Source organism: Pogona vitticeps, chromosome 1, assembly GCF_051106095.1.
Source record: "Pogona vitticeps strain Pit_001003342236 chromosome 1, PviZW2.1, whole genome shotgun sequence".
NCBI classification, from domain to species: domain Eukaryota; kingdom Metazoa; phylum Chordata; class Lepidosauria; order Squamata; family Agamidae; genus Pogona; species Pogona vitticeps.
The window spans coordinates 183,453,769-183,481,461 of record NC_135783.1 but is presented as its reverse complement, the minus strand read 5'-3'; the positions used below and the strand labels follow the sequence as shown (position 1 = coordinate 183,481,461).

Here is a 27,693-nt window from a genome sequence, read left to right as displayed (position 1 = left end):
TTTGGACACCGAGAGTTTCATTCATTCTTGGGACAGAGTGTTATGCTTCAAAACCTTTTGGAGAATCCTAAGTACTACTTCCAGTTGTTCAGGTGTCATTTTCAAGGTTTGCTCCTGATTGTGGAACATCTCCGATATTGAGCCTGCTTGATTTCTTGGAGTCTCGAAGACAGAGGAAAAGGACCGCGATGCATTTTTAGAGATGAGAGCATCAGCACCTGGAGCAGTGTTTGGCCTCCCTTGGAGGGAGCTGCTTTCTGGGACTCTTCCTAAGTCAAAAAGAGCCCTTTCAACCGCCTTTTCAAGATGCTTGAAAGAGTCTGCATTTAATTCATCTGGTTCTGCAGGGATCTAAATAATTAGAGGAAAAGTAGATAAATGTCTTGTATATGTGTGAAGCCATTGTGACAATGATAACAACGTTCACATTGGTTCTTCCCCGATGCACTTAGGAATTGGCTTATGTAGTAGTATACTTTATTACGGTCAAAGACCAGTTAAACCAAATCAATATAAAATAGATACATATAATTACAGTGGTGCCTCGCACAACGATGTTAATTGGTTTAAAAAAAAAAACCCTGTTCTGTGAAACATCGTTCTGTGAAACACCATTTCCCATAGGAATGCATTGAAAACTGGTTAATCCGTTCCAATTGGAACGGATTGCCGTCCTTAAGCGAAAATCCCCATAGGAATCATCGTTGAGGGAAACGCGGTTCCCCAACTGAAATGCATTGAAGCCGACTCAATGCATTTGAATGGGTTTGCGAAGTCCCTTTTCGCTCCTGTAAAAGTGTCTTAAACTGTTTGAAAAGTGTTTTAAATGCTTGGCATCTTTAGCCCACCTCCTGAAACCTATGCAAACTTAATTTGGTGTTGTTCTGAGTCTTTGTTAATTTTTGGTGATTTTTTGTTTTCTCCATTGAAAGCCATTGGATGGTATTGTTAAGTAAAGTTGGGCAAGGTAATAAAATTCCATTAAAACATAATAAAACAATCCTTTTTTTCCAGTTAATAACATAATATATCCTTAATATAGGTAAAACCTCAGGCAGTGTTATATTAAATAATATATTAAATGGCTTATGTATTACTCAGCTTGCGTTGTTCTTGGCTTAAATCCAACATTATGCTACCCACCTGCTCCTGTAAGGAAACTTTTCTCCTCCCCGTTACACCTCCATGCTACCCAAAAACAGGTTCCAGAGGGTTTCGTGGCCCTCTGGCACAGGTTTTGGGGATGGCACAGGGGTCTGTTAGGGCAGTGGTCCCCAACCTTGGGTCTCCAGATGTTCTTGGACTTCAACTCCCAGAAATCCTGGCCAGCAGAGGTGGTGGTGAAAGCTTCTGGGAGTTGTAGTCAAAGAACATCTGGAGGCCCAAGGTTGGGGACCACTGTGTTAGGGGATAGAGAAGATGCCCTCCCATTCCACTGCAGAATCAATGCTGTTCGTGGAGCAACTCTACTTGAGGATGGCCTTATTCTCGTTCACCTATCACATTCAATGACATTTCTAATATAGTGGTGCCTCGCATAGCGAGATTAATCTGTTCCGGATTAACCTTCACTATAGCGAAACATCGCTGAACGGGACAGGGAAAGCCATTGGAACGCATTAAACACATTTAATGCGTTCCAAAAGGCTCCTTTACTCACCGTTCAGCGAAGTTTCCTATGGCCGGCAGCCATTTTCGCACCCTTGGTAAGCAAGGGGAGAGCGCGAAAACGCTGCGCGCGGCCATTTTGGGGCTTCCATCGGCCATTTTGTCCGCCGAACAGCTGATCATCCGGGCTTCGTTTTGCGAAGATCGGTAAGCGAAACGCTTAAAGATCTTCGCAAAGCAAGTTGCGCCCTATCTAAAAGTCGTTGAGCGATCGCATTAGCGATCCCAAAAAAGGGATCGCTATGCGATTTCATCGTTGTACAGTGCACTCGTTAAGCGAGGCACCACTGTATCTGGAATCCTAGATTCTAAAAGGCTTCAGCTGCTTTTGGAGCCTTGTGGTGCAGTGGTTAAACTGCAGTGCTGCAGCCAAAACTCTGCTCATGACACAGATTCAATCCCAAGTAGCTGGCTTGAGATTTGCTCAGCCTTCCATCATTCTGAGGTAGGTAAATAAAGCTTGCTGGGGGTGGGGGCATTGTGTAGCATAGACACTTAAATTAAATTAAAAAGTCCCAGAGAGTGCTTTAAGTCCTATGGGGCTATACATAATCAGCACACATTTTTTAGTCTGTAGATTCCCACTTCCTTTGTCCAAAACTGGTGAAAAACCTTAATAGACAAGAGAAATGTTGGAAGGTCTGTAAAGGTAACATATAGTTGGTGTACTTAGGGAAGCTTCATATAACTTTTATTGATTATGAGCTTGCAGCTGTTGGCAGGAAAGTGTAATGTCAGCAAGAATGCTGGTGAGGCTGAGCACCTGAGTTAGAAGAGATGAGAATGCATAGGACTTAAAAGTCAGAAAACTCAGGAAGCAAAGTGGCTGAAGGTATGGGGTACAGCATATTGAGGAAAAAGGGTATGAGGAGAGAATTAGTGGAAAAACCACACAGTGAAGGGAAAGGAAGAACTAGAAGATCCTCAGCAGTGGAACAAAGTACCAATGTGGTGCCTATATTACTAACATTTAATTTTAATGTAGGACATACACCCTATTCAGAAGTCTGTCATGCTTCTCAAATATGTTCACCTTAACATCTTATTTACAACACTAGTCCACAGCACTAGCCTCCCATGAAATTAGAAAATAGACATGCATTAAAGAATACAACCTCTATCAGTAATGTGCTCACCAGTGTATTTACTTTTGCACGTCCAGAAGCTGAAATTTTTGTGGCAGATGATTTTTCTGTAAGATTTTTTGCCAGGTTTTGTAGATGGGGTTCAGACAGGGCAGCAGTCTTGCTATGAGATTTCCGTGGCTTCACCTCATTGTCCTGCTTCTTCTCAGACTTGTGTTTCAGGCTTTCCTTTCTCACGCCACCGGCAGAGAGTACTGTTTTCGAATCCTTCCTGTTTTCTGTCACGCTTAGCTTTGGACAAGGTGGTTCGCTACGCTTCTTGCCTTTTTCTTTCAAACCCTCCTTAGGTCCGTTTCCATTACTTGTCCTTTCCTTCCTGGTCGGAGCACTTGCTGCCACTGCCTGGTGTGTGGGGCCTGCCCCAGCATCCTTCTTCTTGTCAGACCTCCTCTTGTTTTTTGTCCTCTGGTGTGGCTTGCCTGCTGGCTTAGCTTCTTCCTCAGATTCTGAATGTAAAAGGAGAAACGTCTGGGGATTTACTGGGAAGGGAGGCTTGGAGAGATAATCGGGTGGTTTGGAAAGGTAATTCTTTATATCTGTTTGGACACCAATATCATGTGCACTCAAAAAGGAAGAGAAGGCAAACGGTTCGGATATTTTCTTTGAATGTTCATCAGGTGGCTTGCTTTTCAATCCTGCTTCAAACGATCCTCTCTTTGAAACGGAGGTCTCCGGAAGATTATTCGGATAACCTGGCAACCTGTGGCTTTCTTTTCTAGAACCCTGCTTCCCCCTTTTTGGGTGAAATGTGGTCTGGGTTTCTTGGCTCTTTGTTTCTACTTCAAAAATACTGTTTACTGAATGGTCTAGACTTTCTCTTCTTGCACCTTGTTTTTCACCAGCTGCTGAAATTTTATGACGACTTTCCTTTGAGCGAACCTTTCCCCTGTTAGACACTACCTCTGCGTTACTAGTTTTGAACCTTGTTTCAACATCTGACAAAGATATACTGCGGCATTCATCCTTTATCTCTACTTCTTTGCTTATCCCAGTCTCGTAACTGTTTTGTACGGGAAGATCCTCAAAGCTCTTCTGTAAAATGGATGTTAAGCCTTTTATTTCTGATTCTGAAAGTTTATCTTTGCGATCTTCTTTCAGAAGTCTGCTTAAGAGATCTTTTAGATTTTGTAGTTCCTTTTCTGAAAATCTCTCATGCAGATTTTGAGTTAGGGGGGCTGCTGTTTGTCCTTCTGCAGGCAAACCTGATCCTTTAACTCCCATTTGTGATGTTTCTTTGGCCGTATCTGGAAACAGGTTTTCAAGTATTTTCCTTAACTCCTTTTCTTTAATGAAGTGTAGTTTAGAAAGTCTTTCTGAAAGTTGCTCCTGTACCTTTTTGGACAATGCAGATTTCAGATTGTTCATTTCATTGTCTGAAAGTGCATCTAACAAGTTTTGAATACTTTCTCTTAATAGAGGTGCCTCTTCAGTGAGGTCTTCCTTAGATGAAACCTGGACCTCTTGCAGTGCACCCTTCTCTGGTGCCACGTGTTTGCCATTTAAGGACAACTTCCGGCATACTGTTTCCAAGTCCTCTGGAGTTATTCCAGTTTCTGAAAGTTTCTCTTTAAGATGATCCTGAAGCTTTTTGCTTAAAAATGATTTCAAACTAGTTATTTCTGCTTTTAAAACTTTTTCTAGGACTCTGTCATAAGTTGAAAGTGACTGCTTATTACGATCTGCTTCGTTGTTGCTCAATGGTAATGTTACTCTAATTATTTCCAGGGGCTGTTTGGAGTGTCCACTTTCTAAGTTTGCCTCTGCATTTGTTCCTTCTACTGAACTGTCTTTGTTCTTAAAAGAGAAAGAGGTTTTATCTCTGTCGTATACTTTGCTTTCAGATGAACCTGGCTTTGTAACCATTGGCTGGTTCTCATTACTACTTCCTTTATTGCTCCCTATGGATTCAGTTTTGGAAATATTTCTTGATAGACGGTCACTTAGTGATTTTATTGTTGTTATTTCAGATTGTGAAATTCTTTCTTTGGACAAACTTTCTCTTCTCTTAAGCAAATCAGCAGAACTCTGAAGGGAAGCCTGGTCTTTCTCAGCTAGTTCGGTCTCTGGGATTATCCCTTGTTCAGACAATTCTCCTGTAAGACGAGTTTGCAAGTTAGAACTCACTAATTCTTTCAGTTGTTTCATATATGGTTCTGAAAAAGTCTCTACAGAGCTAGAGTTACTTCCCACAGGTAAACACTTCTCTTTGTCATCCAGTGAGCTACTGTCTTCTAATTCTTGGGATAGCTCTGCTTCTGAGAGTCTCTCTGCAACCAGGTTTTCAATGTTTTGGCTAAGAAGTGATTTCACTGCTGATATTTTTACAAGTTTATCCACAAGAAAATCTTCTAGAGATTTCTTAAAGTAAACCTGGGCCTCTTCTATTTCTGCTTCTGATAGTTCATCTCCTTGTGGCTTCTGAAAAATACCAGAAGATATAGCCTGTACATAGGATTCTTTTTTAGTCGGTGTGATAATTTTTTTGCCTTCCTCTTCTAAATCTATTTTTCTTTCTATGAGTCTTAGAATAGATAGTGGTTCACCACTCTTGGTTAATTCGGCATCTAGTGTATTGTCCGCTTTTGTTAAAGATAGTCCATCCGGTGGATCTTGGTCTTCTTGTTCTTTCATATCATCAAGTGGATATGTTTCTTCTAGATGGCTGAAATCATCTGAATGACTTTTCTTGAATGGAGGTGGTTGTTCTTTACAGACATGTCTCAAGAATGGTTCAAACTTGTTCCTGCTAAAAACTGCTTCTTGGAACTGTGATATTTAAAGAGAGAGGCAAATGTAATTATATTTTCAAAAGCTACATAGAGCAAGCATATGCATTCCAGGGATTCGGCTAACACAACAGGAAGGACAATCCCAAGGAATTTTAGAAAATACTAACAAAGGATTTCATTTACTTGGCAAAATGATCAAGATAATATATCAGAATTTCAATAAACAGTCTAGAAAAAGTCTAGAGATTAAATCTACTTGTTAAAGTCAAGCAGGACAGAGTTCTGATTTATTAACTCCCATTCCCTCAATTGATCTACTCTAGACTAACAACTGGATTTAGCCTTAACAGAGTAAATAAGGCGTATGTGCATTTGTTTGTATGTTTATCCCAAAAATCAGAATCCTTCCTCCTGGGAGTTGCATTTGCCAGACAGAGACCTGAATTGCGCTTGCCTGGAGAAGGCTGAGCTGGAAGCCCTCAGGGCCCAGGACAGGCTTAGCTCAGGCCCCTTCTTCTATTGGAAAAGGAAGATGCCCCAGATGCTTGCCGAGAGTTCAAAGTAGTATCTGATATTCAGCCATATAATATCTCTGAACAGGAAAGCTTCATTTAGGTGGATCTCATTTAGGTAATTCCTGCAGCCAACTTGACATCCAGTCCAACATGGATGTCAATTTTTAGTACTAGGTACTTACCCTGTTGAATATACTCAAGGAAGTTATCCACTGACGAATCAAGTTCTGACAGTTCAATTTGTCCACTAAATACTCATAGGAATGTCTGTCTATTGAATTTCAGCCAATCTGGAATTTAATGGGCTGGCCTACAGATCCTGCTCCATCACCAGCTGGATTGTACAAAGAAGCAGGTTTAGGGCTTTGGTTCAACACAGCTTGGAAGCAAAGGGCTAACAAACGGGCTGCTTTTTAAAGTGTATACACACGTATGTATAAAAAGTAACACCTTGTGCTCTAGCCCTACTAAAGTGTTCAGTGCCTTCGGTTGTTATTTTTTACTGCCTTTGAGGTAAAAATGCAAATGCAGTAAAAATAACATATTTAGGATAAGATCTAAAGACAAAAATACAGTAAAAATAACATTTTTACTTGTATTTTTCTGTCTTTAAATCTTATCCTAAATATAACAAAGGAATTACTGAAATGTATTAATGTGCTTCTTGGAAGAAGCAGGTTTTTTTGTTTAGTTTTTATAATGGTAGGACACGGATTGTTTGAAAAAGTGATTGGTGAAACTTTAGGATACAGAAGGTTGAGAAACCCTTGCCCTAAACTCACACAAGGGCTACTCTAAGGCAGGGCTGAGAAAGACAGAGCACAAACCAAGGCTTTCTGAGATCAGTTTAAGATGAAGGCAAGACCTGTAATGGTGTTCATTGTTGTAATTATCTTTGTCTGAATCACCCCCTTTGTTATGCCAGGAACTTGTTACTCATGCTTGTACGTGCACAATTTTCTTTTGCTTCTAATGTCTGCCTAAAGGAGCTCAAATGGACCGACTCACCCATATGTTACAGCTATAACTTGAATGAACTCTGTATGGGGAAGGGAAGTCAGGAGGTGGGCAGCAGTGCCAAAAGGCACTCATGGTTAGGAGTCTGAATGGGTAGAAACAGTCCTGATTCTGCCCCCCACCATCCCAAACAGAATAAATAAAATAATTTAATAAGATGTGAGCAGTGAATGGATGCAGACATCCAGGGCTTCACTGCTCAAAGACCAACAAAAAACTTGCTGCCCCATTTTAAGGACTGGGTTGAGCATCTCTCATGGGAAACTGCCCTGTTTTACAAAGGAGATTCCTCTTATCTCACTTTTTACTTCCCATGGAAGTAGTTGTGACTTATTATGCTGAATAAGACACTATCTTATATTGATTTTTGCTCCAAAAATGCATTAGGGCTTATTTTCAGGGGATGTTTTATTTTACAGTCATGTCATCTTCTTCTGGTTGCTGTACAATGCTGCACAATGGTGGAGGGCGGGGTTTCACTTAACTAGGGCTTATTTTTTGGGGTAGGGCTTATATTACAAGCATCCTGAAAATCATACTAGGGCTTATTTTCAGGTTAGGGCTTATTTTCAGCGAAACAGGGTAATATCATCACCCAAGGCAATTTCCCCACAGTCCCAAATACTGCCTTTCATTAACAAAAACCTGTAAGGGCACCATGAGTATGACTTTACTGGCAGTGACAATTAATTTTCTGCAATTAAGGCCTTCCTGTTTCATCTGTGGCCCTGACAAACTCCTCACAATGAAAGGGATTGTGCTGTGTGTCGGGGTGGGTGGGTTGAAAATATTTAATTTCCAAAAAAATTGCTGTGAAGGACAGAAAAGGAGTGAGCCGTCCTCCGCGGTTAAAGGAGCAGGAGGAGGAGGAGAATGTATAGAAGGGATACTTGTAGAGGTGGAGCCTGACGACCAAGAAGTACAGGAATATAGAGAAGTGTGTCTGGCTGATGAGAAGGGGGGAGGAGCTTGATCTGATTGTGTGGGAGGATATAAAAGAGGGTGAAAAGGCGGGAAGTTTCAGAGTGGTGAAGAGCGAACTGGTGGATAAGAAAGACAGATCAGTGCAAACAGAATGGAGCATGGGCCAGGAGGGTTTCCGAAAGTTGTTAAAGGAATTCCTTAATTGCAAGTAAGTGGAGGCTTACTCCCAGAACCACCAGATTTCCTAACGCACGGGCAAGAGTTGGATCCACTAGAATGGACTGTGGTGGTTTATCCACGCAATCAACGTGGGGGGAGGAGGGTGATCCGTCCCAGTCCCTCTTTGCTACAGAGCCAACGGGAGGGGGACTGGGCGAGACACCCATGTTGTGGGAGCGTTTGCGCGGTCAGAACTACTCCGATACGGCCTATGACCGATCAAGAACGCCCCCCAGTGAGGCGTAAAGAAACGGAGAAAGTTGAAATAGTTAGAAGTTATACGCTGTTACTCGAATTGAGTCTGATGGAGGGATGATAGTGTCGAGGGTCAACTTTCTGAAGCATCTAGGTCAAATGAATTTATTAAGGTTTCTAAGACTGAGAATAGGACAGAGTCCTCCATTATTTTTGGGACTGTAAAGTATCTGGAATAAAATCAATCATCCAACGTAGAGGAAGGGACTATGAGTCTGGCTTGTTTTTGTAGAAGAAAGGAAACTTCTTCATGGAGAGCAAGTGAGTATGGAGTAATCTCAATGATGCCAGAGGGTGGAGTGCATTGGACTTCAAATTTGAAGTGAGGAGGGAGGTTTGTCCCATGATTCTTTTACTAAATCAAGCATAGCCGGGATGAAACTCAAGCTAAGGGGTGGTGTCTTATCCTGATTGACATAATCGAAGATCAGGTCTTTCTTTTGAGATGGTGGTTCTTTGATATTGAGTTGTAAAAACTTTGCCATTCGCATGACGAGAATAAGATGTAAAATCTTCTGATGGGGATGGTGGATGCTTTTCGCCCACATCAGAAGATTGAGTCGGTAAATTAGTGGATGATTCCTGGGATATACCTAATGTTGAATCTTGAGTAGAAAGAGAGGATTGTGAGGATGGTGATCGGTATGGTGGTTTGGTTACTGATACAGGCGGTTGTGATGGTGGGGGTGGAGGTACACTTGATACTGGGCACTGTTCGATGTCAGGAAGGGGGGATCCTTTGTAGGTGGTGGTGATGAGAGATGTATGATGTCGAGAGTGTCTGCAAGAGCGCTTAGCTCATTTGGGTTGTGGTAGAGAATCCGGTACCGGGAGAGTATGTTTGAAAGCTGATTTCATAGGGACTGATGTGTGGTGAGTTGATGCTGGATATACAGCGGATGAACAATGTCAGTGTCATGGCAGTGAAGGTGAGTGCTGAGGTGGAGAGGCATATCTCACCTTTATTGGTTCGTCATAATAGACATGCAGTTTGGTCTTCATGATAGTAGGGGTCATAATGGTAGTATTGATCCCCATAGTCATCTCGAGTTGGGTATCAGGACGGTTCATGATAATAGTAAATTTCCTTCCATGGAGGGGCATTTTGGACTGGAGAAAGGTGTCGTCTCTTCGCCCAACGTTTGTGGGGAGACTGGTGATTCCGAGCCAGAGACCTGAATAGGTATTGTGTGCCCTGATGATCTAGGGCTTGAATGAACCGAGGCCAGGCTGGAGTGAACATCAGCTGGAGATAGGCCAGTTCTCGATGAGAGGCTGGTAATGGAAGGTGCAGCCTGAGCCGGTGTTAAAGCTGGGTTGTCTCTATCCGAAATTAAGCCAGGGGCGTCTCTAGATGACTCCTCAAAGATCAGTGATGGAGGCCTCGGTTGAGGTGGATCTATTTGTGTCGATTTCGTAGGTTTCTTGGGTTTAGCATTGTCCTTCTTTTTCCAAGATGAGCCATCAGGATGAATTGGAGCGTTCGATGTGGACATCGAGTTTGATTACGAAGCAGACTTGGAAAGATCTTTTTGACGAGGTGATGGAGTCGTTGGGCTCAATATCAGGTGAGTAGTTTCTCAACGCTCTGGGCGCGGAGTTGGAGAGGTTGTTCGGTCCATGGAGGCCGGAGTGAGAGACTTTTCTCAAATATATGAGCAGGCATAGTTTTAGAGCAGGTCTTGTAATCTTTTTGTACTCAGGGCAGGAGTTTATTTGCTGCTGTTCCCCTAAGCAAAAAATCAATGGTTGTGACAACTGGTAAGCAGTATCTTATTTGTGCAAAGCATGCACTACTTGAAAGGCCTTGGGGGCCATAAAAGGTTGGGGGAAAAGAGGGGAAAGTGGCAATGGGAGGGGGAGAAAAAACACGGGTAGAAGAGAAAAAGGACTGTGGTAAATTGAAAAGGAAAAATGGATATTTATTTATTTATTTATTTATTTATTTATTTATTTATTATTTATTTGATTGATTGATTGATTGATTGATTGATTGATTGATTGATTGATTGATTGATTGATTGATTGATTGATTGATTGATTTATACCCCACCCATCTAGTCTGGTTGACCACTCTGGGTGGCTTCCATTAAAAATATATACAATAAAACAAAAATGTTACACATAGAATTCTACATTCAATCAGAACACATACAATAGAACAAATAAAGAAAGAAAAAGAAAAAAGAGTTAAATATTGACAGGAGGGAAGGCCTGAACATATAACCATGTTTTTAATTGACTCTTGAAAGTGCCTAGCGTAGGGGCCACACGAATCACCGGAGGAAGGTTATTCCAGAGTCGAGGAGCCACCGCCGAGAAGACCCAATTTTGTGTCCTTTCCTTCCGGGCCTCCCTTAGCATTAGGCCCCTCAGCCTCACCTCCTGGCTCGCACGGGTGATCCGAGTAGATCTAGGTGGGAGCAGGCACTCTGCCAAGTATCGGATAACTTACAGGGGAATGTCCAAAAAATATATGATTGAAACAGAAAATGAAAGAAATGATTGAAAGAATCAGTAAAGAGTCAGTAAATGAGTTCAATAATTGCTCTAGCATTCCGAAACAGGTCCAACCAAAGCAGCGGCAAAAAGGAACTGAGGGGACCTTTGGAAGGTGGAGTATGCACTTCATGGGGGAACATCCTACTAATCACATGTCTTTAAGCTCTAGAAACGTCCGAGACGTGTTGCGCAGGCTCAGAACAACCCAAATGTCTGCATTCACAAAGGCCACGAAGAAGAATAAGCTCCATTAATGAAGGAAGTTGAAGGCAGGGAAATCTCAAGCATAACGGACTTCAAATATAATAGGATTGACTGATTGATTGATTTAGTTTGCATACCACTTCCATTAGTACCAAGACGCTACTCTGTGTGGATTTACAATAGTTGAAAATTAGGCAGAAATAAAAATGACACAATAAAGACAATAAGAACAGATAAGCAAATAGCTATAAAAATAACTACAAAAACAGATGGCGCCAGTCAAAATGCACAGAACAAAAGCGAACAAAGAGTGGGTGGTCAATTAATGCCAGTGTGGAGAGCCCCCCTGAAGAGCCACATCTTGAGACATCTCCTAAATATCCACAAGGAGGGGACCCAGGTGCAGCTCCTCTGGAAGCTGGAGCCACCATGAAGAAGGCCCCACGTCTTGTAGAAGACTTACAGGCCTCCCTCAGCGTGACGACTTAAAGGAGCCTCGCCTGTGATGATCTAGTGGGTTGGGCAGATTACACTGAGGAAAGATGGTCCGACAAGCAACATGGAGGGTTTTACACGTAAATACTTATTGCTTACCCCAATATCCTTCCAAGGCCATTCCTGTACTGGTTCAGTAAGTGAATCTAGAGAAAAAGTATTGGCATGAAAAGTTAAAATACCAAAAAGGAATCAAGTACTATATTAGTTAGATCATTATGGAGTATATTGTACAATATTGGGTCCAAATGTGATTTATTTATTTCTAATTTCAGTGCTTATATTATCTGTTCCACCACTTTGCCTTTTAAAAATAATTCTAGTTAGTCTGATATTGTTTTTGTGTATGTGAATTCATATGTTCAATTTTGATTTTTTTTCCTATAGCTACGGTATTATGATTAGTGCCTTTTGATGTGTTGTCTGTTTTATTGTGTTGTGAACAGCCCAAAATGGCCTTGGTAGCCAGATGGGTGGTATAGAAGTTGAATAAATAAATGAATAAATAAATGAATAAATGAATGAATGAATGAATAAATAAATAAATAAATAAATAAATAAATAAATAAATAAATAAATAAATAAATAGTAACTTTAGCTTTAAAATGTAGGTAAATCTATTCCATTACAAGACAAGTCAAATATTAGACCCAAATCCAGGCATATACCTCAAATGGATCCCCCTGCTTCTATTCAGATCAACTTGTAGAAGGGGTAGCCGTATTACTCTGTTGCAAGCATTATAGGTGGAAACAAAAGAAAAATACAAAGGAAAAAAAAGACAAAAACGTGGTGGCACCTTAAAAACTAACTTTTTTTTAAAATGTGAGCGTTCCGTGGACAAGTCCACTTCATCAAACGTTAGAGAAGGAGATATAACATGGGAAATATATCTCCTTTTATGTCTGATGAAGTGGACTTGCCCACAAAAGCACACATTAAAAAACATAAAAGTCTTTAAAGTGCCACCATGTTTTGTGCCTTTTTAAACTTTTTGTTATTTTATTTTATTTATTTATTTGATTTGTACCCCGCCCATCTGGTCTTCTGACCACTCTGAGCGGCTATAAGTTAAAACTCAGATCCACAATCCTTTCTTCTTCCTGAAACTCTCTGTAGATCTCCAAGTTTGCTAAATCCTATGGACCCACATCAAAAATCTAATGGGAAACTTCTTGCTGGAGCAGGATTGCAGCAAGATGTGGAGGAAAAAAGTCCCTAATGCACTGGTATTTGATACCTACACCGCTGGATATTATCTTGGCCAAAGCTTCAGGTCAATTTCTAAAAAATCGCCACAGCTGATGATGTAATCACTCTAATGTGACATACGTTCAAGTAAAGCGTGCTGCTTATATACCGCCCCACAGTGCTTAAAGCACTCTCCGAGCAGTTTACAATTTAATTATACAGGCTACACATTGCCCCCACCCCCCTCCACGAGCTTGAGCTAGCTACCTGAGCTGGTTGGGATTGAACTCAAGTTGTGGGCAGAGTTTTGACTGCAGTACTAACAGTTTAACCACTGCACCACAATGCTCTTGCTCAGGATTTCAGCAAAATTTGCTAAGGAAAATACATATCCCCACAGCATATTTCTGACATAGCATTAGGAGTGGTCTACCTAGAAGCGTCTAGCTGAAAACAAATTTTGAAATCATTTTACTACCCATCTTTTCTTTCCAGAAGAGGGATGAATCTCAACATGAGACGCCCACACAATGATAAGCAGGACTTGAAGAGGCTTAAACAGCTTCTTATGGCAACATTATTAAAGGGCAATTTTGTTACAGGGCTGTCATTTTCTCCCATGAACAACCAAATAGTTCCTGGAGGTCCTAAAAGCACTGAAAGGAATTCAATCTGCTATTGCTGTGGGGAATTGCTGAGAAGTATTTTGACATATTGAAGGAGGGTAACTGAAGCAGGATCAGTCGCTATATACTTTCTCAACAGCTTGAGCTACCATTAAATGTCCACATTGTTCTGTAACTATGGTTCGTTTGCCAAAGAATCTAAATCATCCCTTGAATGTACACTTTTTTAATACAAGGAACACAATTTCTCCCTACTTAAGTGGCAATCTTTTATGCACAGGAATAGGCTATTCTTTCTCCAGAGAATACAAGTATTGCTTCATGCCTATAACAACTGCTCTGTTAAATCTGACTGCATTAAGTGTTCAGGAAAGACACATACACATACCCAAAACCACACAATGCAGATCCTAGGTAATGTGATGTCTGTACTCATGAAAGCAAAATTCTACAATCTGCATAAACATGAATCAATACATTTGAATATACAACTTACTTATTGTAGACACTTCACTTTGGCTCTGATAATCTTGTGGTAGGGGCAAGGAATTGCACAGTCCATCACCCAACCAACATAAAGCTTAGAGCTGCCTTTCTACCTGGTGCCATCTAGATGCCGTACTACAGTTCCCATCATCTCCAGATAGTATGACTGTAGTGGCTAATTATAATGTGGGTTGGAGTCCAGCATATCTGCTGGAGGGTAGATTGGTAAAGCCTGTACAGTACTTCAACTATCAGGCAAAAAAAAAAAAAAAAAAAAAAAAAAGCATCACAGTGGCCTTATGCTTCTTGTGTCTTGCACACAATTGCCACATTAAATTAAATAGGAATCCTCTACTTGTGAAAAGCTTTCGCTTCTGGTTCTTAACATCACATTTATCTTTGTTTCTTACAACACCACAGACTGCTGGAAATAGACTGACTACTATTAAAGAAGTGCTTACCTCGTAGCTGAGGTGCCACAAACTCATCCGATACCTTCTCAGGAACTTCGGATCTAGTATGCAATTCCTTGAAATTTCAGACACAATGTATGAAAGACAACAATGTAGTTATTCACTTTAACCAATCTTTGTAACAGTAGGAGTGCCCGTATGGACACAATAAAGAAATGAATGGAAGGCAACATATCAACTTAAAAGCGAAGAACATTATTAGGTAAAGCAGAAGACAAGAATGAAACAAATCTCTGTTTGTGGAAATCCAACGGATGAAATACAGTACAGTGGGGTCTCTACTTAAGAACTTAATCCGTATTGGAAGGTGGTTCTCAAGTGGAAAAGTTCTTATGTAGAATCTGCATTTCCCATAGGAATGCATTGAAAACCATTTAATCCATATCTGCTCTTTTCCGTCCATTGAAACTAATGGGAAGCTGCTATTCCGCCTTCTACCACTAGAGGGGGATTTTTTTGTTTTTTTCCCTTAGGTCAAGGAACAGTGTTAAAAGCACTTCTGACGAAGCTAATTTTGAAGCAATGGACTGAAAACCAATTAATCCGTTCTGGCTGTTTTTTTATGTAGAGGTGCGTTCATACATTGAAGCATTAGTTCCCATAGGAACTAATGCAAAGCTGGTTAATACGTACTCTACCACTAGGGGGAGAACTTTTTTTTAACCTAATATGACCTAAGGTTAAAAAAAGAGCAGGAAAGTTTTTTTTTCCTGTTCTTATCTGGATTTTTGTTCTCAAGTAGAAGCAAAATTTAGCAAATGGAGCTGTTCTTAAGTGGAATTGTTCTTAAGTAGGGACGTTCTTAAGTAGAGACCCCACTGTACTGATCGATTTCACAGATACATGAACGTTCACACTGAACACAAACACCCTCATGAAGAGGACTTCTGTCAGTGAAAGAGTATGTCATGATACAGGTGTAAGCTTTTTATGTGCCACAAAATTATGTGCTAGAACAGACAAACATTGTTATACCTCTGGAAACCCATATGGATCAACAGGTTGCTGATCTGTAGGGAGAGGATCTGCAGCCTATGTTTGAACTTATTAGTGGGTTTGGACATGTTTATGAGTAATCTTGTAAGAAAGGCCAGATTACTCATAAACCTGTTTACACTTGCTTGTGGGTTCAAGTACAGTGGTGCCTTGCATTATGATGTTAATTCGTTCCAGCGAAATCGCTGTAGAACGAAAACATTGTAATGCGAAATAAAAAAGCCCATAGAAATGCATTAAAACCCGATTAGTGCATTCCTATGGGCTTGAAACTCACAGTCCAGTGAAGATCCTCCATAGGACAGCCATTTTCGCTGCCCGTGCAGCGAGGAATCCATCCCAGAAAACAGCGGGGAGCTATTTTTTTTACCTGGCGGCCATTTTGAAACCACCGATCAGCTGGCCGAAAATCGTCGTTTTGCAAGAATCGATTCCTGAAGCAGGGAACCAATCATCGCAAAGCGAAAAACCCTATTTAAAACATCGTAAAGCGATCGCTTTTGCGATCGCAAAAATTCTTCGTGATGCGATTTCGTCGTTAAACGGGGCGCTCGTCTTGCGAGGCACCACTGTATAGGTTGCAGAGAAAGTCTGAAATGTCATGGAAATCCTCCCATGACTTTTGAAGGAGTCTTCTGTGAATTCACGCAAATGGGCCTTGCACCCGTGAAGAACCAGCCCCACTCCCTTATAAAATTGAGCAGATCTTGACGAGATCCCTGTACCTCTTCCCTAACAGCTCTCTTCCATCTGTTATCAATAAGAAAGCAGTCATCGGCTGATTGTGGGTAGTTTCTCAGAGTTCACAGATGACCATTCAAAGAAGCATGTAATGGTTCACAAACGTAAGTGGAACCATATTGTCTTCTGCGTTTTTGTGGCAGAGGAATTCCTTTGAAGAAATGCAGTGCAAGAGGCCACTGCTCTGCTCGAATGACTGCAAATCACAGCGGCAATATGCAGGTGAACCACACTGAACAGACATGACACACTCCACAAAGGGTGGGTTGATACTGGGTTTCCTTTTCATGCAATCTTGGCAACAAAGAAAGAGAGTAGGGCGAGTGCTTAAAAGGGAACCGTTCTGTATCAAGATAAAAGGTTAGGGTCTGACGGCCATTGAGAGGTTTCCAGTGGTGTCGAGGGACTGGCAGTACAAGGGGGAATAATGAAGTTCTGATTAATGTGGATGTCAAAGGTTACATTCAAGAAGAAAGAGATGTTAGGTCAAGGAATCACTTTGTCATAATGAAATATAATGAAAGATGGGTCAGATCACTAACCATGGAGCACACAAGCTCTACAAGCCAACACAACCACTATTAGAAATGCTGTCTTGGAAGTCAAGTGTTTGAGATCCACTCTGGTTCAAACGCTGGAGACAAGAATTGTGTGAGCAAGGCTGTTAGGCAGCAGGCAGGTACCAGCAACAAACTTTGAATTTCTTAAGGAGAAGAGGCAAAATAATTCCCAGGGTCAAGAGTACAGACGGTTGTTCCACTACTATTGCCTACACAGAGCAAGCAGCTGGATAAGCTAGATACTTGGGATTGAAGCAGGAAGGTAAGCACCACAGGGATTGGAGATGGCTGAAATGTCTTTATGAAATGAGGTAGTAAATGATTCACAATGTTTCCATGTATGGGCATATGGCTGAATTGTGGCGGCTTGCAAGAAGATACTAGCACTCACAGAAAGTCTGCAGAGGAAACCAACAAGGACAAATCCTTCATACTGTCAATTGCAGTCCTTCTGGGAGAACAATCATCAGGAGGAGTTATGGAGGCTGTTCAGAAACCATAAGGAGATGGAGCTCAACCATAGTGATATAATGACAACGCAAAAAGATCAGATCCTGGAGATCAATGATATTCTCGAGCTTGAATGAGAGTACAGCAGATATCTGCTTTGCTACTAATGAGGGGCATGCGTAGCATTAAAGTGGGAGGAGCTGCTTGTTCACTCAAATTAGAACAAGATCCCACACAAACCACTTGCTCCAAGGATAAATACCTGAAAGATAATCTTGTCTTGTGCCTCAAAAGCCAGCATGGCAGGGACCACCATCACACAAAAGAGAGAGAGCGAGCGAGCAGTCACCTCCAAGGGAAGTCACCTGCAGCCAAAACAAATTGTTTTGTAGTTGATGGCTGCACCGCAACCTGTGGTACATGGAATGGTATGGATCGAGTGCAGCCATCAAGGTCTGAAGAGAATGAGATTGACGAACTGAAGCGGAAGGAAGCACTGGATGAAGAACTAGTTTTTGCTGCCAGAGTCCATCGCTTCAAGCAACTTTTCCCAAAGGCAAAAATATTAACTTCAATTCTGTGTTCCTCAATTCAGCTTTCATGAATCTATGACAGATATTAAGCTCTTGTGCCCACCGGAGGGGGAATCTTCCCCCTGCAGACGACTCAGTTCTTGAAAAGAGCCTTCAAGGCCATAAAACGGAAACCCAGCATCAAAAACATGATAAAACAGATGTTAAGTGAAACAACAAAAAAATAAAGCTGATAAAGAAGCTATTCAAATAGATAAAGAAAATCCTCTCAGAAGAGTTGTGCCTAAGCTGCTTTTCACAGCAGATGAAAAGGAACTTAAGGGGAAGACATGGAAGCATGCCTGAGCTTCCATATGAAGGCAGAGGAAGCGAGATTCCTGTCCTCAACGCTAGGAGATCTTGGATACCGCTCTGCACAGACATAAGAACTATTTAGTGATTCACGGAGAACAGAGTGAAGTATTTTAGCTCTAATGCAATGTGTTTCCTGACACCTGAAGACAGTGATTGGGTATATAAACATGGTTTCTGACTCCCTCTAGTGGCAAGTTCTGGTAACTTCATGTTTAAAAAACATATTTCTAGGAGTTTTCTTTTAATATTTTAAATATTTTCAGACTGTTGATAAGTGAATCAGTGGATACTGATCCTACAGACATGGGTCCTACTGTATCTGCGGAGGATGTATGGTACAATCAAAACAATATGTGGCGACAGGTATCTTACTCCGTGTGTGTGTGTGTGTGTGTGTGTGTGTGTGTGTGTGTGTGTGTGTGAGTGAGTGTGTTTGTGTGTGTTTTCAAAAGTTTAAGAAAGATTATTACAATGCTTAGTCATAGAAGAGGTCTAAACACAGTGAAATAAAAGGAAATCTTGGGGAAGAGATGTGTGTCATTTAGAAAAAGAAAAGATGGAACAATATCACTTCCACTGCAGGCAAGATGGGAGAGAGGTAAAACTACTGGCAGCTACCTGGATTGGTTCTGGTGAATATTCTGTGGGAGATACTTTTTTTGGCGTGCTAGGAGTTTCTTCTTGTACCCCCTGGCTCCCAAAACCTGCTAAATTAAGGCCTTCGGAATCCCCAGCCTCGGAAAACTCTGCCGGGATTCCACTTGAACTAGATAGTGACGTTTCAGACTCCTGGGAAATTTCTTCTCTTCTAACTTTCCTCTCCAGGACATCTCCACCCTCTGAAGATTCTGGAGAGCCAGAGGGGCTCGATGTTACAGTCACTGCTGGGATAGGCTGGAGTGTTTCAGCAGGTAGACTGAATTTGCAAGTCCTTGCTAATTGCTCCTCCGACTCCGACGTCTCTCCTTCCGACTCGGTTTCTTGGTGAGATGGCTCAGATATGACTTGTGGCAAAACCATGTGCGATACAGCATGAGAAACATTTGCCCATTCCTGCAAACAACAAGGATAATCGTAATTAATTAAGGAGTGGCCTTGGAATTGTACACAGAACGACCGCAAGCGATTTTGCATGCAAATATTTTTCACTTGGAGTTGGACCTTTACCAAAGTACCACTGACACACATCCATACCTGGCCTTCAGCGGGCTGCATTTCAGGTGGCTGAATTTCAGGCTGGGTTTTTTCTTCTTTAATTACTTTCTCTGTAGAGATAAAAAATGGTTAAAGCATGTTAATAGACTGGAAAGAACACACAGTCATAAAACATGAACGGTATAACACAGTGACTAAAATTTGTTGGCCAACAATTTTGATGCAAATTTCAACACGTGGGAGGAGAGGACCTCTTTCACACTAGCTTGCTTGCTTGCTTGTTTGCATGCTGACTAAACAGAGAGGCTTATTTTTCTGGGGGGTTAAGAGACTCCACCCTTCTCCTCCACATGTGTGGAGATGAACAAACCCAGGCTGAATCTCTGCAGCCTGGAGATCTTCTCAAGCCACATGGGCTGAAGACACAAACCTCTTTTTACTATTTTTTTCTTCTATCCACTTTGAGCCATGATAACCTGCTATACTGTTAGGTAAGTGAGTAAAGTGCTTTTTTATGCTTTATACCTAAAGACAGCCTCCTGAGTCTTATTTCATAAAAGGTGCTAGTCTTTGGAAGAGGGTGGAACTTGAGTAGAATAGAGAAAGGGGGACTTCTCTGGCTAATGCTGACCTTTTGAGAGCTGGGCTTCGGCTGTGCATTTCACTGGAAATTTAAGCAAGTTTCCAGAACTCTCAACAAAATCCTGTCGTTTAGTGTAGTAAATCACAACTAGAGTAGACTCATTGATGCAGTGAAATTTATGCAGTTTACTCACCAAATCCCCACTGATTCAATGGCCATACTCTAGCTGTGCCTCTGTATGCAAGCAACATACAGAGTCGGCCAGAGTCTAAGACACAGATTAGATTAGGCATCCTTCAGTCTTGAGAGACTATGGTAACGTGCTCTGTATGGTGGACTAGTGTGGCTGAGAAGGCCAGTTCAAAGAGTGACAATCCCTTCCACAATGAAGACAAATACAATCTGTCCCCTGTCCAGCTCCCTGGTTTTGCTGGTTTCAGGACTGCCTCTTTGGCTCGGCAGCGGATATTTTTTTCAGGAAGGACATATGATAACAATTTGTATAGTAATGATGAAGAATGAGTCCAAGTGCATTAATAGTCCTAGCCAGCCTCTATACAAATATTGTTGCTACTATTACGTCTTACTATATTTCACCATTAATCAGAATAAAATATGTAGTGATATTCATTATATTACTGGTGTTCCTGTAAAGTTTCCTGCAGCTAACTGTGGCTCACTCATGAAGTGCCAGGGCACATTTCTGGCACATGCCTGCTTCATCTGTCCAGCTGAACAACCAAGACACATTCCAACGCCTTGTCGATTAGCTGTGGCAAGTTGCACAAATTTTACATGAGCACCAACAGGATTCAGTTCATTGTTACAAAAATAAATAAATAAATAAAAATCCTAACTCCAGAATCTAAATGTGTTCATCTACTACAGTGTCTGAATTGCTCCTAAATGAAAATATACCTGGTCATCATTGCTTTGCATTTCATTAGTTACATCAGTGTTGCTAATTTAAAAGCACTTTGGGTTTCTGGGGCACTTTGCTGTCCCCAGAGATTTGTGCATCTCTTTCATTTATGTTCATCTAGCTGTCTTTAATGCTCAGAAGAAGAGGCTGTTCCTGTGGTTCTTCAAGTAGACACCATGAACTCACACCAGTCTATTTCCTGTGTAGGATGCTCCAGATTATTATTTTTTTAAAAAAGAAGTGAACTGCAGTCTTTTTGATGGGAGACCCATCAGTTCCTAATTTACTGCCCAAGGCACAAACTAGGATGGGATATCCAGTGAGGAGAGGAAGGTGGTGTAAATTCACAGAGGACCACTCAAAGAACCACACATACAGGCTAGCATCTAGTTCTTCTTTGTTGTCTCTTGTTGGACAACTGGGGCGGGTGCTTTTCTTTCCTTCTCTCATGCTTGAAAGAAAGGAGAATGTTCCGTTGCCTGGTAAACAGGGGTCATCAGGAGTGATGGCAATAGGGAACACTCTGGGGCTTCAGAGGAAAACGTATGGCTGTATGGTGCCTGTTCTTAATGTTGTAGAGGGCTGTAGTCCTGTGGGATTTGCAGCAAGGGAGTTATCGATGGTTATATGTGGGTTTTTGGGGTGTGTGTGTCTGCTGCCTTAGTGTGCCCTTTGGAGGTGGCATTTCTCTGATCAGCGGTTTATTTTTTGGGAACAGGTATTTTAATACAGTCAAGCATGTGGTTTAGCATCTGGAGCTCAGATCCAATCTTTATTTTGAAATCAAAGCCACCATTAGATGTGAGACTTCCTATATGTTCTAAGAACATCAGACTGCCGCAGTAGGAGAGTGTAAATTTCCTGTAATTTGTAAGTTATTTTGCTCTGTTTTGTTAGCAGCCATTGGGAGGTAAGCACAGGCTTTGCTTGCAAGGAGAACTGCTCAGATGTGAAGGTCTGGCAGAAGCATGTTGGTGGAACGCTCATGAATTTCAGATGGGTGACTGTAACATGCAACTTGGCTCTTGGTTTCTTGGGCAAGCTACTTGTATGGACCAAGTCAGTTTCCATTCTTGGGCTTTCTTCTAAAAAAAGAACACATCACCATATTAAACGGGGCCCAAACTGGAATTTGTATTTGCAGCTCAGGCCCAATCTCTGCCTTGTACCCATCCTGACCAAGAGCCTCTCTTTTGCAACCAGCAATTCCCACAACAGTCTCCCAAATCTAGAAATAGTTGACAAGGCTGGAAATTGCTGGTAATTAGCTTTCTTTTGGTCAGCAGCTTTCAAGCAAACACCAAGGTTTTAAGGGGCTCACGGGACACCTCTGCAAAACACTGTCAGCCATATTTACATTAACTTTGCTAAGACTTGCTGAATTTCTCAGCTTGCTTAAATTAAATGCTTCCTGTTTTATCTCTCCCTGTATAAGTGCTTGTTGTAGTTTTAATTTAGACGAGTTTCTCTTCTTCTTTGCAAACAAGGTAATATTGAACTCTGGAACAGCAAGTGCAAGCTGTTTAAACAAGAGTTTAAAAACAGGACAACTGAGCTTTCTGCTCTTCCCTCAAGATACAAATTTTAAAGAGGAAAAAGAAATTACTAAACCTGAAGAAATTCCACTTCTTTGAGCAAAAGGCAGTTGCATCTTCCCAACAATTTCTCTGAAGCGAGACACCTTGGGAGGAAAATGTGTTAAAATGATTAAGAACATTGCATGCCAATATACATAATTCTTCCTGTTTCTCATAGAAGATAAGGTTTTAATTTATTTTGTTATCTTGTTTCCAGGAATGCTACTTTATATAAACATCAACAGTTAATTAAAACCTAAGCTCTTCTGTCTGATAGTGATGTAAAGGTAATGGTAAAAAGCAGTTAGTGGTAAACAGCATTGCATCAGGTTAGTGAGGAAGCCTATTAATTCCTCATCACAGCCACTTCACCTATATCCACATGCATGGCTGATTAAATTGAGTATTTTGGCCAGCCAGCCAGATAGCTAGCTCTTAAAAGGTAGGCATTACCCTAGACAGGTGAAAGGCGGCTTTTTTGCTGATGGCTGGCCTCCTCCTGAGGAGTTCCACTGGCAAAGAGAATGACATTGCTGTCAACAGCAAATTGCCACCAACTGAATAGAGTGTGTCTTCAGCTTCATCTCTTCGCACATGAGTTGCATGGGCCATGAAATTTTTTTTTTAAAAAAGGAACTGTTTGATTAGCAACAATTTGTTGTTGGGGAAACATATGCTTCGCAATTTCCTATCATAATGACAAAATGAAATCTTCCTTTTTCTCACCCTTTACGTGGGAGCTTGCATTGCAGCCCACTAATCTACCTCCTTGAATGTCTGTTTTGTTTCATTTTTTATCGTGTGTTGATATTGTGTTGTTTATCTCGTTGTTAGCTGCCCAGTGTGGCCTGGTTGCCAGATGGTGTGGGGTATAAATCCAATAAATAATCATAATAAAATAGAGTTCTACAAGAGAATACTGGTCTCAATACCACCGTACGATCCCAAGCATATCCACTCTCATCTTACTTTGGAAGCTAAACAGGGCCTGGTTCCTACTTGCATGAGAGATGACTGGGGAATAACATCCACCTTCAGGAAGGGGTAGGGAAAACATTCTGCCTGGAAACCTCGAGTGCCCTGGCTAGTCACAGTTGCCAGTACTGTGTTAGGAGGACAAGCAACCTGATTTCATAAAGCTGCTTCTTACGTTTCTATGTGATTAAATCACCTAATATATTTCAATTTACAACACATCTGGAAAAATTAAAAATCACTCCCAAAACTAATTCCCCATGGGCATCATGGATTTAAGTGCTCACAATAATCACAATGGCTTTGACAGACAGACAGACAGACAGATAATGAGAGGTAATATAAACATATGCATACATAGGGAAAACATTAAAAATTGTAAATACTTGTCAGGGCCAGGTTAAAAAAATGGGAGCCTCTCACACTCTGCTCTACAGAAGGAAAAGAGAGCCATCTGTGGACACACAGGCTCAAGGCTTCAAGTAAAACGATGGAAAAAGCCCAACACTGAATCCCCATTGCTCATCTAATTTCTTTGCAGGATGGGACACCTAGAGCAGGCCTTTCCAACATATCTTTGGTAGGCCATTCATACAAAGAGAGTATGGCAGATGAATCTGAGGTTTTTTTAATGGGCCACATGATGGGTGAATCACTCTGACCCTTTCTGCACAGTTTTCTTCCCTGCCATTGGATGCTTCTATTTTTCCTCCCCAAGCCTGAGTGATTCAAATAGTACTTCCCCATGTGATCAACTTTTTTTGTTCTCCGAAAGGATGTGCATGGGGGTGGGGGTGGTATTCTGACTATGTACTAAACTGGGCATGATGTTCTGGACAGCAGGAGCACCTGCCTGCTGCAATCCTTCTCCTAGTTGCTCCAAGGTAATTTTTTTAATTGTTAAAAAACAAACTACTGATTTTAGTGCTAGACCAGTTTAACACTGCATTAATACATTCATTAGTTTAGTGCTAGATCACCAAAGAGAGAGAGAGAGAGACCTAAAAATTGATGTGAAATAGAAACAACTCTGATGAACGACAGCAGATGCCTATGTTTCCATGGTAGGCATGTGTGTTCTTTACAAATTAGAGGAAACTTTAGAAAACTGTCCCTTTTCCCTGTTTGAAAAGTGTTTCCCTGCACAACACTTTTAACAGCCCGCCAGCTTTACAATCAACCATTAAAAGAGAGCGGGGGATTGGCAGAGAGTGGGATCAAAATTGCACTTCTCATTGCAGAGCTGACTGTGCTACTCTGAGCCATTTGGAGGTTTTAGTAGGTACTTCCCAAAATCCTGTACATGCCCTATAACAAAGCAAAAGCAAAGCAAAGTGTGCTTCAAGCACTCTCTGGGCAGTTTCCAATTTATGCAGGCTACATATTCCTACCCACCCACCCACAAGCTGGGTACTCATTTTACCAGGCTTGGAAGGATGGAAGGCTGAGTCAACCTCAAGCGATACCTGGGATTGAACCCAAGTTGTGAGCAGAGTTTTGACTGTCGTACTGCAGTTTAACCACTGTGCTACAAGACTGGAGGGTATTACAGGTCTCTCCAAGTATAACATCACCAGCGCTGACCACCCGTATATATAGCTACAGTCTATAACTATGACAATAAGAGTGTCAACAGAACAACCTGAGTTAAAATAGTGAAGGGTAACTCTTGATTCCCAGAAGTGGCCTGGGCAGAGGGGTGTTATGATTATATCACTTGCTGTTGATTTTTTGTTAATACGAGTCCTTAAAAACTGGTGGGAACTACTGAAAAGCGATTCACATGAAATGTGGCTCCTAGTCAGTTGCCCATGATTCGTCTTTCTTGCAACACAATATTACCTTTGCTTGACTAGGTTTTATTTTTGGACCCCTTTTTAAGATGAGTTGGTCTAAATAATCTGCCTTCTCACGCCATGTTTTCAGACTCCGATATTCTTTTTTCATTCTTTCCAACCTAAAGAACAACACACAGACACACACCAACCCATTTTTAAGAGTACCAAAATAACGGTGATAGGCAGATTTCCTTGCCGTTGGGACCAAATTACACTCTGAGCCAATCCAGGGTGCTGTGGAAGTGGAGTACCTGGAACTACCGTGTTTCCCCGAAAATAAGACAGGTTCTTATATTAATTTTGGCTCCAAAAACACAGTAGGGCTTATTTTCAGGGGATGTTTTATTTTTTTCATGTACAACCATCTACATTTATTCAAATACAGTCATGTCATCTTGTGGTTGCTGCACAATGCTGGAGCTTATTTAACTGGGGCTTATATTTGGGGTAGGGCTTATATTATGAGCATCCTGAAAAATCATACTAGGGCTTCTTTTCAGGTTAGGTCTTATTTTCAGGGAAACAGGATAGGCCACCTAGATTCTACTAGAACTACTAGTTTGACAAGCCACAAATCCTGCAGTAAGCATAAAATAGCAAGGTTGACATAAGCTCTGGGTCAAACTGAGCCTTAAGAGAAATGTAGAGTCTCTGCAATTAAAAGTGTTACCTTCATTGACAAGATTTCTTTAGAGATGCATGTCTCAGCAATCGAACCTGCAAACTGAGCTCATGTCTACCTTCCAGTGACCAAACATAAGACAAAGCACACTAGAATACAAGATGCTGAAGTGAGGAAAAGTGCATGCCATGATAAACAGGTGACTTTCACCACTTGAGGGAGTACTGTTTCTCATTACATACGACTGTCCAGTTCGTTCCTCTTTTGTTGTTATGTTGCCACCATGTTGTCTCTGACCTCTGGTGACCCTATGAATGAGTCACCTCTAAAATGACCTGTAGCGCGCCTAAAAACTTCAGTGGCTGTTGGTCTATTTATGAATACACTCCAACGTGTCAGTACTTGTCCATGAAGCTATACAGAGGTTACAGTACCTCTGTGTTTTGAAATTAGGTGAGCAGTAACCAGCAACCTTTTGGTGGAGACTCCCTCTTTTGCAATCCTCTCTGCAGGGAAGTTTCCCTGGAGCTAACTCTGGTGCTTTGGTACAATGTGAAGGATTTTAAAAACCCCTAGTTTATAGCATGTGATGCAAGCAAATGCCAGCCCCTTAAGCAGTTCCGTAAAAACCAATACTTCAAGAAAGCCTACATTTTATTTTCCAAGGTGTTTAAAATGGTCGTGTTTTTTTTAAAATCTGGCTGCTATATTTTTATTTGCTGATTCCTTCTTGCTCTTGTTTTGATAAATTATTGAAAGTTCAACTTCTCAATTTGTTCCCTGTCCAAAAAGCAAACATTTAGAGCCATGGGAAGGAAACTGCATAAAGTCAACAACAAACTCAGTGTGCCGTAATGGACAGAGTGTTGGACTAAGACTCAGGAGACCTGGGTTCAAATACCCGTTAAGTCATGCAGAGCCACTACAGGACGGCACCAGTAAATCACTCCTTGAACATCTCACATACCTTGAAAACCCTCTCAGGGCTGCCATATGTCAGGAATGACTTGATGACACATAAGGACAAAGTGAACAAGTCATTCAGTACAGTGATACAACTATCTGTCACAGTTCTATGGACCATTTACTGAGGCAACACTTATAACAACTAGATTAAGAGGCCTAATATTGAATCAGGTCAGTTTCTATTGACCATGGGTGGCAATTCATGGTCTTCCAGACGTTGTTAAACTGTGACTCCCGTATAAACCCTCTGCTACAGACTAGCAAAGAAAATATGGAGTTTCCCTCAAAAGTACTGGGAAGGCTCTCTCCCCCTTCACTGACAAAAGCTCATGAGCCACATGAAGAAGAGAGAGAATAACAACACTCGTGTTTCTCTGATTCTTGCCTCTCTCGTGGTGGCTGTTTCAAAGCCTTCTGAAGACTTTGGTACTGCTCCGAATTTTCTGTAGGGGCGTCTAGTTCAACCTTCCCAACTGTGACATTTAGATCTGGAGATAAGAATGCAGGGTAATCCATGCGCTGAGGCTTGATGACGTTCCTGCAAAAGAAGAAAGAACAGGACATTGCAATGCTTGCCGACCCAACTATAAAGAATTCTGTCCTCACACTCCACCCAACTAATGACCACATTGCTTTTTAGAAAGGCAAATATCCTAGAGACTTTCCACATCCAAAAGAATCTGAAATGGTTTCCCCAGCCTGTGAACTGAATAACAAGGAGGACACCCTTGGGCTGGGATGTATTCTTTTACTTAAAAACAACACAATTCTCACATGTTTTCATTTAATAATCAGCATAATTTGCATTTATATAATGCTTGTATAACCGTCAAAGGATTTCACATCCACAAAGAAAGGTAGAAATCTTATGCTCCTGAGAGTGTTTCAAGTGTAGGAGGTGGATAGGGAGGTACATACAGTATGAGGAATCGGGATGGCAATATTCATCTTCATTGCTATTTTGGACTTATT

The 27,693-nt window shown here is 41.3% G+C and overlaps 1 protein-coding gene across 4 annotated transcripts; it reads right to left on the bottom strand.

The window, feature by feature from the left end:
- LOC110089031 (uncharacterized) lies at positions 1-25,697 on the bottom strand. Of its 4 annotated transcripts, none has more exons than XM_078379760.1 (8): positions 25,138-25,697; positions 22,355-22,424; positions 19,278-19,348; positions 18,702-19,136; positions 14,438-14,504; positions 11,773-11,819; positions 2,805-5,579; positions 1-351 (listed from the first exon to the last, which is right to left on the bottom strand). In XM_078379760.1, the coding sequence occupies exons 1-8, from the start codon at positions 25,240-25,242 to the stop codon at positions 22-24; spliced, it is 3,900 nt and encodes a 1,299-aa protein (XP_078235886.1). In that variant the 5' UTR covers positions 25,243-25,697; the 3' UTR covers positions 1-21. The 4 variants fall into 4 exon arrangements, with proteins under 4 accessions (XP_078235886.1, XP_072834912.2, XP_078235892.1 ...); XM_078379766.1 differs by lacking the exon at positions 1-351 and adding an exon at positions 1,057-1,256; XM_072978811.2 differs by lacking the exon at positions 2,805-5,579.
- Positions 25,698-27,693: the final 1,996 nt, after the last annotated feature.